This window comes from Equus caballus, chromosome X (assembly GCF_041296265.1).
Source record: "Equus caballus isolate H_3958 breed thoroughbred chromosome X, TB-T2T, whole genome shotgun sequence".
NCBI lineage: Eukaryota > Metazoa > Chordata > Mammalia > Perissodactyla > Equidae > Equus > Equus caballus.
In genome coordinates, this window is record NC_091715.1 from 127,482,827 (window position 1) to 127,497,106 (window position 14,280).

Consider the following 14,280-nt stretch of genomic DNA (forward strand, 5'->3'; position numbering starts at 1 on the left):
ACAGCTTTGAACCCATGAAGCCAGGTATTTGGCAGGCCGGGCAGAGTAGTGGGTAAGAGGGCATAGACTGCCTGAGTGTGGATCCCATCTCCCTTACCAGTGCTGTAACTTTTGGTAAGTTACTGAACCTCCTCAGTAAAATAGGGGTAATAATAACGTCCAGCTCAAAGGCTTTTGTGAGGATTAACTTACGTAATGCATACAAAGTGCCTAGCACACAGCCTGGCCCATGGTAAGCACCAGAGAAACGTTAGCTGTTATTATCATTAACCACCTCTACCGTTCCAGTCCTACTTTCTGAGGTTTCACTGCATCCTGAGACAAGATTTGGGAAGCAAAGGAAAGAAAGAAGTGATCAGAATGTTTGGGGGACAGATAGTAAAAGAAGTTAAAAAGTGAAGGCAGAAAAACTAACAGCTCTCCTTCCCGCCTCCAATGTGAACACCATACAACTGCACCTTTTCCCCATATTTAGTAGCTGCTAGTGACACAGGCGCCAGTAGGTGACCTACCCTTCCAGTTTGCCTGGAACTGAGGGGTTTCCCAGGACTTGGGACTCTCTCTGCCCAAACTTGGGCAAACTGGAACAAGTAGGGGCCAGAGGGTGTTTGTTGTTTGGGCTTATTATTTGCTATAACCATAGCACAGAGCACTGCTTCTAGATGCCATACACTGGGGCTGAAAAGCTGCATTATCCAGAAGCCATGTAGAGGGATTTTTAATGGAACTTTCTTCATGTCTATGACGGGAAAAAAGAATTTCTTAAATAAATGGGCTTCACCAGGGAAATGCTAGCCAATTTGAGGATGATGGTCTTTAGCAGGACATTCACACAGCAATAGCCTCATTATCAATGATTCTTATTTGTCTGCTTCGATTCTCTGACGCAAGCTGTCTTTCTCCAAGTTCTATTCCCAGTATAGCTGTGATATGTGTTTGATAGTAATAAAATTGCATTTATTTAAAATGCTCTGTCATTCAGACTTTTCATTAATTTAAACTGTTGCTACCAACCCCTCAAAGTATTTCCTTATCCAGGGCCAAATGGTTTATTCAGCATCATGGACTGACTTGTTTAAAAATAGAATTCGTGGGGATAAGTGGATTTGTTGTTGTTAGTGCTGTCGAGTGGATTCTGACTCCTAGCGACCCTGTGGACAGCAGAGTGGAACCCTGCCCGGTCTTTCTGCACCATCCTCTCACCTTTGGCGCTATATCAGACAATGCTCTGCTGCTCCTCACAGGGTTTTATGGCCAATTTTTTCAGAAGTGGGTGGCCAGGTCCTTCTTCCTAGTCTGTCTTAGTCTGGAAGCTCCGCTGAAACCTGTCCACCATGGGTGACCCTGCTGGTATTTGAAATACCAGTGGCAGAGCTTTCAGCATCACAGCAACATACAGCCGCATAGTATGACAACCGACAGACAGTGGTGTGGTTCCTTGACTGGAAAACAACCTGGGCCATGGCAGTGAGAGCGCCAAACCTTAACCACTAGACCAGCAGGGCAGGAGGCCCTAGGTGGATTTGCTTAAGGAAAAAAAATTAAAAAGTAATATTTCTTGAAAGATTCATAGAGAGAGATACTCAGGAAGCTGTTAAAGGGTGTGTGTAAAGAGAGCCCAGTAATGCTGTGTTAATTAGCCACTATATAGTTCCATTTATTTAGGCTAGAACTTCCCTCCACATCTGATCTACTTTTCTACATTAACACCTAATAAATGGAGAGTGCTTTATAATTTTCAAAGATATTTAATATGTATTTTCTTTTTGGAGGCTCACAACAACCCTGTAAGGTAGGCTGGGGAGACATTAATTTTACCATTTCACAAAAGGAGAAAACAAAACACAGCGAGTTTAAGTAATCTGCCCAAAGGCACACAGATATGCCATGGGGAAGCTAGATCTGGTACTCAGGTTTGTTATCAACAAGCAGGTTCATCAGTTCATCCACTGAATTCAATAAACACACATGGAGAGTCTACTCTATGGCAGGTGCAACTAAGCAATGAAGATATATAGATAGAAGATATGGCATTTGTCTTGAGGGAGCTAGTGGAAGATGAGAGACTGACGTGTAAAAACTCCCAATATAGGGCAACCGGAGCTATGCTAGAGGGACACTTCATGCTGAGGGGTCCTTAACCCAGACCGGGGCATGGCACAGGAGGATTCAGGCTCCTCAGAGGAGATGCCATTGAGTTAAGGATAAGTTGGGGTAAGCCAGCCCTACGGTTCTTTTTCTGGCCCCTTCTAGGATAGTCCTTAGTCCTCTCTAATAGTATTTGGAGATTAGCTTTTCAGCCTGAGTTCTTGTGTAGCACAGCCCTCCACACGTCCCTCCAACCCAAAGCTGGTGTACCCCGACCTTGGGTGAGGACAGCTTACTCTGGCTCCTGTTAAACAGAGACTTATCCCAGCTCTGGGCCTGACGCTGTGCCCAGGAGCAAGAAGGGGGACAAAGTGGGCAAACAAGTGGCTCTAACAGGGTAGTTTAAGATCCATCTGACATATAGATCACCAAAATATGAGGGGACAAAAAGGAGGAAGCTCTTGTGACACTGGAGCTACAATTTAAAAGAAATTTTCCTTCATGGGGAAATGAAACTTCATTACAAGGGTGACAAACCCAAGGATCAAAGCCATACTCACGTAAAAGAATAAAATTCATGGCTTGAGAAATTGGGAAATCATGACTGCTTTTAATGATCCCTCTCTTTTTCCACAAAGGCTAACCCAAGGGTGACAGAAAGGACTTTAGAGCGTTGAGCAACTAGATTTGACCCGCAACTAGACCCATCCCAGTTTCTAATGTAAGTAATTTAGGAAGATCACCTGGGTCAATCACTATTAACAAGTCCTAGGAGGAATTTTTGAAAGTGTCTTTGCTATAAAACAAGATATTGAAGGTAGCAAGGCCAGTCCAGTACATACCTTTAGATGCAAATAACTCATTTGATCCACAGTGGGCATAAATGTTCACCATTTGCACCAACCAGGACAAAGGTTGGGGATTTTGATGTTTTTGCAGAAGGGAGAGGAAATAAGATAAAAATGAGAACGAATGGGTAAAGCTGTCTCCCTGAAGAATTAAGAAATGGATCATCGAAGGCAGCTAAAATCAGGCCTACCGCCGTCTGTCTTCCAGTAAAGAACTGCAAGGCTGTTTTTACAGGCTCATTTTATTGAATAACAGCAATAATAGCTACCATTTCTGGAGGGCCTACTGTGCTCCAGGCACTACATTCTGCATTTCACAATCTCTCTGAATTCTCTCAAAAATCTGTTAAGGTAGAAATTATTAACTCCATTGCACAAATGGGGAAACCAGGGCTCAGAAAAGAGAAAGACTAATATGTACTGGAGCAGAAATCCAAACCCAGGCTTGCTGACCCCAAGTTATGTGCTGGAACACTCTGGTCTGCTGCTTTTTATGATTGCTGTGTAATGTTGGAAGCTGCCTCTGCGTGCCTTTTGTTAACCCCCAACTGTTTGGCTTTACGTCTATCAGTAAAGAATCATCGGAGAAAATCAAACAATATTTTGCACTTGCTTCAGTATAGGAGGCAAGGGCAAAGAACTGGAGAGCTGAGTTTCTTTTAAAGGAGTCACCAAAAGCTCATACCCTGGGGGAAGAACTAGGGCCAGCCGGTAGTAAAGAAGTGGCACCTGCTAACCATTTCCTGTGGCCTGCAAGGGAGAAAAACCACCACAACCACAACAGTGACAACAACAAGGGAGCCAGCAGGGTCTAAGAGTAGGGCTACCGGCAGGAGGCTCCCAAGAAAGAGGCTCCCCTAACAGACCTCTCCGTGTCCTTCAAACTCTAAGTCTCAAGAGTCCGTTTTCTTTAATGCTCACTGACCAGCTACCAGAAATAACCCTTCTGGGTCGGAGTAATTGGATGAAAATGTTTCGGGTGGGTTACTGTTTATGGAGGCCAGAGGCATTCTGTTGACTGACCATCCATCTTATCAGGAGCTAGCAGCCTTGGTTGCAATGAATTCTCCACCTACCTTACATGGTCTCTCAGGGGTGAATAGAAAGATTGACAGATTTCAAATTCATAAATATCTACTAAAATGTATACAGCCCAAACCGTGTTGTGTCCATCAATGATTCTGACATTATTGAAAACATTTCTGGAACTCCTCTTTGGAAACCCCATTTAAAGTCCATTTAAGTGTTACAAGAAATAAACAGCCCAGTTATTTCATCCTCTCAGCCCAAATGGACCCTAAATGGTATGACCCTGCTTGAATAGCTACCCCATGCAATAGTTTGGTTCCAAAAGACATAGATATTTCAAAACAATCCAGTTCACCTTTATAGGAGAATAGCCTACACCTCTTCCCCCTTGCTCTGAACCTCTGCATGGCCTGCTCCATCACACTCTAATGATGTGATAACATCAACAACAGCTATCAGTGACTCAGTGCCTATGTGCCAGAACACATCTTCACAACAACACTGTAGAATAGGTATCATTAGCCCCACCTTACAAATAGGGTAACAGAATTTGATGTTACATGACCTGCCCAAAGCACACAGTTAACGTCTGAACCAGGATTAAAATCCCCCTCTGTATCATTCCAAAGACTGCACTCTTCCCAATATGCACCAATTGCCTGGCTCATGTTTCCTAACTCAGGGTCTTCTCACTATAACCCTCAGCCTGCACTGCAGATGACCAACTGGCTGAGAACCAACAACTTGCAGACTGCAGGGACTGGCCATAGGCCCTCAAGGCTTTTCCCAAAGAACATGTAGCAAAATGTCTTGGGGACTGGCAGCGTCAGTGAAATCAGTCTATGATCTCCCAAAGTGCCTGCTTTGAAGGAGGGAAATATTTAAAGGGCATAGCAGCTATAGTACGTTAAATTAATAATTCCTTAAAAGCAGTTATATAGTCTTTCACGGGCCCATCTCCTAAGCCTTCTGGGCTAACAGGAGAGCTCTATAGCGCAGTGACAGTAAGAGGACTTGGGCCTTACCTCACCATCAGAATCACATTTCAAAGAGGAAATTAGGAGGTGATATTTATTTGTTGAGGGTATGGATATGCTGGGACCTGCCTTGGAGGCCCCCAAATGCTCTCCACATAGTGAAATGATCCAGCTGAGCTCAGGAGGAGCTGGTATAGTGCTAATAGGACACAATGTGCTTACAGGAATAACCCATCCAACCTTCAACAGGTGGTTATAGATATCAACGTTGAGCCATGAAAGTGTCTTCTCTTGCTACTTAAGACATGACAGCAGACAAGTACAGCCCATCCTGAATGTGGCACACCGTATTAAGCTGTCAGCCAGCAGGAGAAGCTGGGTTTTTCTCACTCGATTCTGAAGGTAGAGCTATTGTATGCGACACCATAACTTTAAGGGATAAATGTCACAGTATTGCCATAGAGTAGGTCCTGAAAAATAGCTGTCACTAAAGACTACTTCTGAGATATACGTATGATAAAAAATATGCCAATTTAAGTCCTTGGAGGGATTATTATATGGGAGTACACCCCAAACTTACCTATCTTACCTTACCAGGATGGTAAACAATCTTTAGCTGCAATAAATATTTCATGCTACACCAAATAAGGTCATTTTCTACATTATTCATTTTTCCTTCAAAGCTTTTCCACAAACAATCTTGACCTACTTAAAGTAAAGTAGAATATGTAAACTGCCATTACTAGCAAGCAGCATTATACTTCAGTACCTTCATTCTAGGGCACACACTCAGGCTAACAGAGCAGTTCCCCAAGTCAAGAAAAATCAAGTATCATGTTTCTGCTTCCAGGAAAACTAAAGCAGAAATGAAATTCAAAACTGTCTGAGGGGGACCATGAACTGTGGAGATAGTGATAAAACAAATACTCTCTCCCTCCTACTGGCTGTTCATAAACAGAGCTTCCCGCAGGATAGGGGGCAAAGGAAGAACTCGTCACAAGAAGAAAGACCTGGGATGTTGGAGACTGTACCTTAGTTTGTAACCCTCAAACCATCATGAGAGGGGCTACTAAGAAGAGCTACTGAGCCTTGGCTTCAGCATGATTTCAGTCTGGATTGTGCCCAAACAAACTCGGAATCAAATGACTTTAGGACCTGACTCAACACCATTGAATATTATTTCCATTATCCATTGTTTACTTTCTGTCCTATGTCCTCTTCCTCTTGGCTCTCTATTTTATCTTATATATTTGCATCCCCATTTGTGATTTCATTGGCTATCCCATATTTAAAGTTGTATGTACACTGTCGTGAGCCCTTTGGAGAAAAGCCACCACATAAATCTGAATAAACAGGCAAACAAACAAAACCCAAATACCAAATAGTGAACAACTTATTTTAGCATAAGAGCATGGGAGCTATATATAGCAACTGCTGCATAGCACATGTCTGTTCTGATGAGACTGGAGTGAGCTGTGCATGTGCATATATGTGTCTGAATATGTATACACTCAGCATATAGGTCTTTTCTTCACTTGATTCCTTTACCACCAGATTGAAGATTCTGAAGGTCTTTCCATTTTGCTATGTAAGCTAGTGAAAGACTTGTTGCTGTTAGAAATTGGTCCCTAACCCCCCAAGTCCTCAAAACATAGTGCTCTTAAAATATTTTCATTTTAAAAACAGACTCAACTATTCTCCCTCACCTTTCCTAGCTTATAGGGGAAAAACAAACACTTTTGTTCACCTCATTTTTTTAAGTTATTTTGCACATCAGCAATTGGGTGTTAAGTGCTCTCTTGTTCATTCTCACTTACTGATATGCCACAGTCTAGCCCTCCAATCCAGCAGAAGAGAGAGAAAAATTGTCTCCTTACCCTACTCTTCTGCAACATCCAGAAGGTTTTGAGACAAGAACAAAACTCCTTGAGAACTAAAATAATTGCTTTGTATATTCCTGCTTCTGCCTTTCCAATTAAGCAGAGAAATCCTGGAGAGGCATCATAAACATTGGAAGACTTATCTGATCATGGAAATGAGGGAGAATTCACAGTGATTGTATGTGTCTATAATTTCTCAGGTGAAATGGCAGATAAGATTGCCTCGGAGGGAGAGGAGGCACCTTCACTGCAATTTGCCCCTGTGGATCTCAGGGAGTTTATTCTCTAACGCCAGGTACCCAGGTATTCCACTGACAGACCTAGAGTCATCCCGAGAAAATACAAAATGGATACTGATTTATAATTGACAGAAGTAGCTATGTAGAACTGTCAGTCAGAAGACAACAGCAATATTCTGGAGCTGACACCTGGATCCAGGCCCATTTGGTCCAGCAACATGCCAGAGGAGCAGCAAGACCAGCTAGGAGTGAATCACACAGGGAACTAAGGCATCATGCCACAAAGTAAAGTACAAGTAGCTGTATATGCACAATTGATAAGCCTCAAAGTCAATAGGCAAGAATAAACCCCTGTAGGAGATGCGCTGATTGTAGGAAAGGCTAGTTGACTACATACATAGGGTTGAGAGAAAAGGCTTGGGGGAGAAGTATCGCAAAGGCATATTGAGACAGGGCCAGGTGAAGGAGAGGCTAGCATTTATGTGGTGGTCAAGTATGATGGGGATGAGAGGCCTCAAGGTTTGGCTATTCTGTCCTCAAGGTTAAGGGTGAGCCAAACTGGACCCAGAGGTGGTGGGAGAAGCCTGATTGAGCAGTAGTTGCTCAGGGTTCACATAAATATGGGTGGAAAACTGATGACTGGATAAACAAAATGTGCTATATGCATACAATGAAATATTATTCGGCCATAAAAAGTAATGAAGTACTGACACATGCTACAACTTGGATGAACCTTGAAAACATTATGCTAAGGGAATGATTCCATTCATATGAAACATCCAGAATAGGTAAATCCATAGAGACAGAGAGCAGATTGTTGGTTGCCAGGCACTAGAGGAAGGGGGAAATACAGAGTGACTGCTAATGGGTACAAGGTTTTACTTCGGAGTAATGACAATGTTTTGAATCTAGATAGAGGTGATGATTGTACAACATTGTGAATGTACTAAATTCCACTGAATTGTACACCTTAAAATAGTTAATTTAATGTTATGTGAGTTTCACCTCAATAAAATACACATACACATAAACACTTGCACATGCGCTCAATACAAATGGGTAGAGCCCTTGTTGCGACACCTCTGAGGGGAACTCTCCCTGGACTGCTCACGAAGGAGGCTGGGTGATGTTTTTTCCTCATCCTTCTCATGAATTGTAAACTCTTCAGCAGGGGCAGGCACTGGACTCTACTTATCGCTGTATGCTCCACAGGGACTAGTGTATAGTAAGTGCTCAATCTTTGTTGAATGAACCTGAATTATTGGCTGTTAAATATAAAGACAAAACAGCCTTTTTTTCTCTCCAACTAGGGATTTTTGAACATGTATATGTTTAAATAATTTCTTCGTTACACTAATTTAAAGATAAACTTGATTAAACAATAAAATGGGGCTTACATAGTATCAAACTATCCAGAAGAAGCATACAAATTTTAGTCGGTTATCCAGATATTTGGCCTAACAGTTCTAAAGAGGTGTTTGAGAATGCATTTACTAAGCTGTTCACTCTTCATACAGGTATTTTTCAGTGCCAGTGCAGGCAAAGCCTACATTTAGCTGTTGTTAAGCTCAGTGTTGGCTTACTTCCATGGGTTCTTTACTTTTCTCTTGGTCTCAGGGATTCTCTAATTGAAATTCTCGGTAGTTACACAAAAGCAAAAGATGGAGGATTTTCTGCCTTTGGCAGTTGTAGGAAATCTTTGCCTGTAGGATACATGGTGGCTCACATGAAAGAGTATGCCTCACAGGAACCAAGCTTGCTAATTTGAAGATTTCTCGGCTAAATCCTGAAAGCTAATGTTTATGTCAAGCCAAGATGGGGTGGTTGTGGTGGGGGGGTGAGAAGGACAAATGACAGACTTACGTGATATTCCCTGAGACTAGATCTGTGAAAATATTCTCTTCATTCATACTTCAATTGATTGGCTTTATAAGAGAGAAAAACTGAAAGGATGTGAAATATGACCTTACTTAGAGAGACAATGACTTGTTTAACTCTTTAAAAGTTGAGAGATCTGTACGTCCACAGTTCGAGGGTATCAATAGCTCTGATAACGCAGCTGACATGGCTATCGATCAGTATTTTCTTCAGCAACGATATTTTCCTTATAACCAGGTATCTTCACCGACAAGTCTCATCCCTTTTCAGGATCCTTGATTTTTATAAATTTTCTTGACTAAAAGTAAAACATTCTCAAAGGAACACAAACCTAACATATAAAGATAACAAAGTTACACCCATTTGTCAGTACAAAGTGGCAACTGTTACTTAAGACTAAATTAAATGAGAAATTCAATGAAAAGCTCTGGGAAGAGGTTTTAACTATAGATGAGACACGCAGCGAAAAGCTAATCTTTATAAATGGTACAAACAGAGGGCACACATGTCCTCAGGCTACAGAACTTCACATTATTAAATGTATATTCCTGAGTAATTTTTTAAAAATGTAGTTTGATACTATTCCCTAGTCCCATCACTGCACTAAGTTGGTAACTTAAGTATAGGTTAATTATAACCCAAGGTTACTAACCACGGAAGAGTCACTTCCTGGATTACTTTCCCCTTATGCTGTCTAAAATATGTTTGACTTCCTTCCTTCCTCCGTCCTTCTTTCTCTTTCTTCCTTCCTTCCTTTCTTTCTTTTCTGGATAGTATATATCAACGATAAAAGTTGTTTTGAAAAAAACAGACTTTTCAGAAGTATAAATGTGAGTTAGGAATAACAGCTTTTCTCCAAACTGTAATATTTATTTTATGCCATTATTTTGTTCAATACACTAAGATATTTAAAGCTACCAAATTAAAAATTTTGTCAGTTAACAGAGTTCTTTTAATGGTGCAAAGGTGCACTTGGCTAACTTTTGGACTCATTCAAGTTTAGCAGGCTTTGGATTCCACCATTGGGTAGAATAGGACTTTCTTGGCCTCAGGGCAACATCCTTCACGAAAGTACACCGGACAGGAAGGAGTTTATGTGAGGAAAATTCAATTTTAAAAATACCACTCATTCAAGAAACGTAGGCCTGAAAAGAAATTCTTTTGAATTAGCTAAAACTGGACCATCTGATTTTTTTTTTCTTGAAGAGCAATAGAAGATATATCCACAGGGTTACCACATTTGCCCCAAACAATCACAATGAAGAAACCAATGTTAGCGCTTGACACATAGTAGGTGCTCAAATATTGATTAAATGAGTAAATAAATAAACGATTACATTAGTAAATAAATATATCATAAACTAAAATTCTCTTTTTCATAAGAGACCATGGTTAGAAGATACGCTGCTTAAAACAAATTCGTATTCAGGAGTTAGTCATCTTTTACCATGTCAACATACCAGTGAGTGAGAAACCACTGGGATGGTTTCTCATCGAGTTTATGCAAGAACCACATATTTGACCTGTGGGCATTTTCTTTTTCAAATGTTATATTGTTTTCACCTGTTTTAAAGCATCTGCTTTTTATAAAGCCAAATACCAACTGCTTTTCTCTGACAGTTTAAAACAATATGTCATAACAATTAGGTACATTTTCATGATTCTACTTAGTAGCTGATGAGCTTTGAGGATGATAAATACACATTATTTCTGCAGAGTGCTGCATGGGGCCATTAATCCCTCCAGCCTGACTCATATTTGCTAGAGGGAAGTCGATCTCCATGCAAGTTCGGTGCCTCGTCCAGGGTGGCCTGCCACCTCAGTCTCATTAGCACCTCATTCTCATTGTCCGAGGTCAGTAAAATAGCTTAGTGGAGAAACAAGCTGTTTTCAGGCATGCTTTTTGCCTCGCATTGGGAAGAGGAGGGGTGGAGAGGGAAGGGAGAAAGAGAAGTAACATGAATCGAGCTTCCAGTATGTGCCAGTCTGCCAGTAGCTTTACACTTCCAGCCTCACCTAATAGTTCCAACAACCCTGTGAGATGGCCTTCCCTTGCAGAGGAGGACCCTGAGACTTTCTAAGTTAAGTGACTCACACAAAGCCACACACAATAAGTAGCAGGACTGAGATGCGAACCCAAGTTTATCTGGCTCCAAAGCCTTCTTGTGCCCATTACATTACATTGCTAATTAATTCCATTTAGCATCATGATTAATTATCCCATGTCCTGATATTGGGTCCCACTAGAATGTAAGCTCCTCAAAGCAGGTAACTTGCCTGTCTTGTTCACCCTCACGTCCCTAGCACCTAGCTTGGTGGCTAACACACAGTATCTTGAAACATAAATTTGAAGGTATGAATGAATGAATAAATCAACAAGGAAAAAAACACACAGATTGTCAGAGCTAAAGGAGCTCTAATCCAACCAACTCATTTTTTAGATGGGGAAACCAAGGCCCAGAGAGATTAAGTCACTTGCCATAGGTTACGCTACTCATTAGTGAAAGATTCAGAACCCGAGGTTCAGGTCTTTTCTGTATTCTCTCTATAACGCACTACCACTTGTACAAACATCTGTGAAAGCGTGTTCGTCAACTCCATGTGGTTTCCTAAGCATTCTACCCTCCTGCCTTAATTCCTTAATTGCAAGCTATTCCTCACACATGCAAGGCAATGGAGGTTATCAATGCCATTAGCCCACTAGAATAAAAGCTCCATGAGGAGAGGAAATTTTGCCTGTTTTGTTCACTTCAATGTGACTAGCACCAAAAAGGTGCTCAGTAAATATTTGCTGAATAAATGAACATATATTACTTGCTTTCCAGCAATGAGGAAATTCTTCATAGACAACGAATATTAGCATAGATTATACTAACACTCAAATGATCAAACATTTCAGTAAACTTGCTCAGTGAAAGGGTACTCCTCTTTCCCTCCCCTTTCTTCTTTTCTCCATCTTCATCTATAAAATGGGGAAAAATAACAGTATTTATTTAATAGGATTGGTGGAAAGATAAAAGAAGTAATACAGACAAGCACTTAGCATGGTGCTTAATATGTAGCTAACTCTCAATAAATGATAGCTATTAGTATGAATATGATTTCTTCAAATCAATCAATCAATAAGGGCCCACATAATGAGGAGATGGAAGATGGCAAAGAAAAGAAAAAAAACAGTTGTTTTAAGGTTTGCACTTTGTAAAATGTTCCTGAATATATAGTTCTCTGTGCTTCAAAGTTTGTAAATTCTATGAGGGCTATAAGTTATAGATGGCATCTGGCATGTCACAGATGCTCATGTTTGATCATAGATGTATGTTTTTTCTAGAATTTGTCTTGTGAAATTCATGGAGGCAGAGAGAAGACAGACCTAACCTTGAGATGAACATATGATGGTTATTCCTCAAATATTGCTATATTTAACAGACAAAAAAGATTACCTCTCCACGAGCTCTTGTCCATTCCAGCAAAGAGTGTCGTTTTCGGCCACAGGGCTATGGCTGCAGATGTAGCCAGGCAAAGCACTATAGAAGCTGATGAAAGATTTCAACTTTTGAATTAGTTCCCTGAAAGAAAAACAAAACATCTGTGCATTAGAGGCAAGTAAACCCAGTATGAGAAAAGTTTAATTTCCTTATCAGCATGACAAAAGGCTCTGCCAGGCTGATTAGAGCAATAAATGATTTTTAAAGACATTCTTGGCTACAAGGCCACAATTTAGTTTTTTTAAAAAATCAATAAAATGATATTAGAAAAAAAGTTGCCTACCATATAAGGTGCTGTTCCTATCAGAAGGATGATTTAATTCCAACATCCATTTTCTAACACGGTCAGCTTCCATTTTTTGTTCAGAATGCTGTTACCTCCATTCTCAAAGGTGCTGATTACAAGGCACACTGGAGCACTACATATCTTTTGGTTTCTGAGTGTAATTGAGTGCATTGATTGTAATTTACAATGCTATTACCCTAGAGATGGCCCCTTTCCATACAGGCTCTGGCTAATAGTTGCAGATCAGAATCGCAGGGTGCTCAGAGCAGTACAAGCTCTATGAAATTCTCCTGACAATATCGTCAGAGAAACTCACATGTGCTAGAGGAGGAAGGTTTCTTTGTTCTTTGTCTGTATATTGTTCCTCTGAGGGGCAGAGAGGAGGGAGGGAATCCTAGTATATTTTATTATTTATTTGCTTTGGTTTTATGCTATATATAATAAGACGAGTGTGTGTGTTTGTGTGTGTGTGTGTGTGTGTGAGAGAGAGAGAGAGAGGGAGAGAGAGACGGAGAGAGAGAGGGAGCAAGCGAGTGCGTGCTATATGCAAATATTTACAAACACACACACATAAATACCCAGCAAAATTTTTGGCCTATTATCTTGTTTCAGGTAGACATAGACACACAAAATAAGACACTATAGACTCAAAAGAAGTGGATATGCTTATAGAGAAATGTTAAAATATCTCTGCAATCGGTGTCCAGTGATAAACAAACCAAAATAAAATACTCTTTATTTTCTAAAGCAAATGTTCCTAGTAGAAAGGAAGTTAAAGCGTTCTTCACATCCAAGTCTATCTTAAGTCTCCGCTAAGTTTTTGGAGACTCTAGCCAGGGAATTTGCTGGCAGTGGAGTAATTATTCAATGCTGTCTCCAGGCTAAGAATGGACTGGCCTGATGCATAGGCCTCTGGAGGAGCCAGAGGCCTGAATCTCATTTGGACACTGGTGGGAGTCCTGAGCCCAGAAATGCCTTTTGGGGGTTGTTCTCAAATCTGGCCAAAAGAGGAAGACTGGTAGAAATTATTTTCTTGCATTTAATGCCATTTTCCATTTTATTACCATAAAAAACGATTCATTTCAAATAATGATTTAAAAGAGAGAGAGTGTCTACAATACTCAGCACATCTTCACAAAGGCTTAGGTCACAGTAAAGCCGGGGTGATGAACAGAACAACTCAAGAACTGTTCTTGGGACATAGATAACTCCTGATACCCCAAGAGTTGCTCCCTGCTCTGCTCAAACCCCCTCGTAGCCTACTCCTGGTGGCTGAGCTCCTTCAGTCCCCGAAGTGAAGAGGCTCAATACGGGGCTCTGAAAATAAAAGTCAACATAATAGCTTCTCACAGAGGAAAAAAATGGGTTCAATTAACACTAATAGGAGAGATGCTCTATTTTACAAGGTAATAATACAGTTCCCAAGAGTGGAAACTGAACAACTGAAGGCTGAGGCTGAGTAATTCCCCCTGCTCCGGGAGGAAATGGAATATGGCCATTAGTCTAGGGGAAGCGATGGCCCTCTCTTTAATGAAAGAGTTTCCCTTAGGCTTCCTCCTACCTCTAAACT

The 14,280-nt window shown here is 40.9% G+C and overlaps 1 protein-coding gene across 2 annotated transcripts in view; it reads right to left on the bottom strand.

Moving 5' to 3' along the window:
• GPC3 (glypican 3) overlaps positions 1-14,280 on the bottom strand; it is a 404,151-nt gene that overhangs the window by 111,139 nt on the left and 278,732 nt on the right. For both annotated transcript variants that reach the window (XM_005614508.4, XM_001488331.7), the window contains one exon: positions 12,380-12,505. In XM_005614508.4, the coding sequence (XP_005614565.1) occupies positions 12,380-12,505 (126 nt within the window). The remainder of the gene's footprint in view (positions 1-12,379; positions 12,506-14,280) is intronic.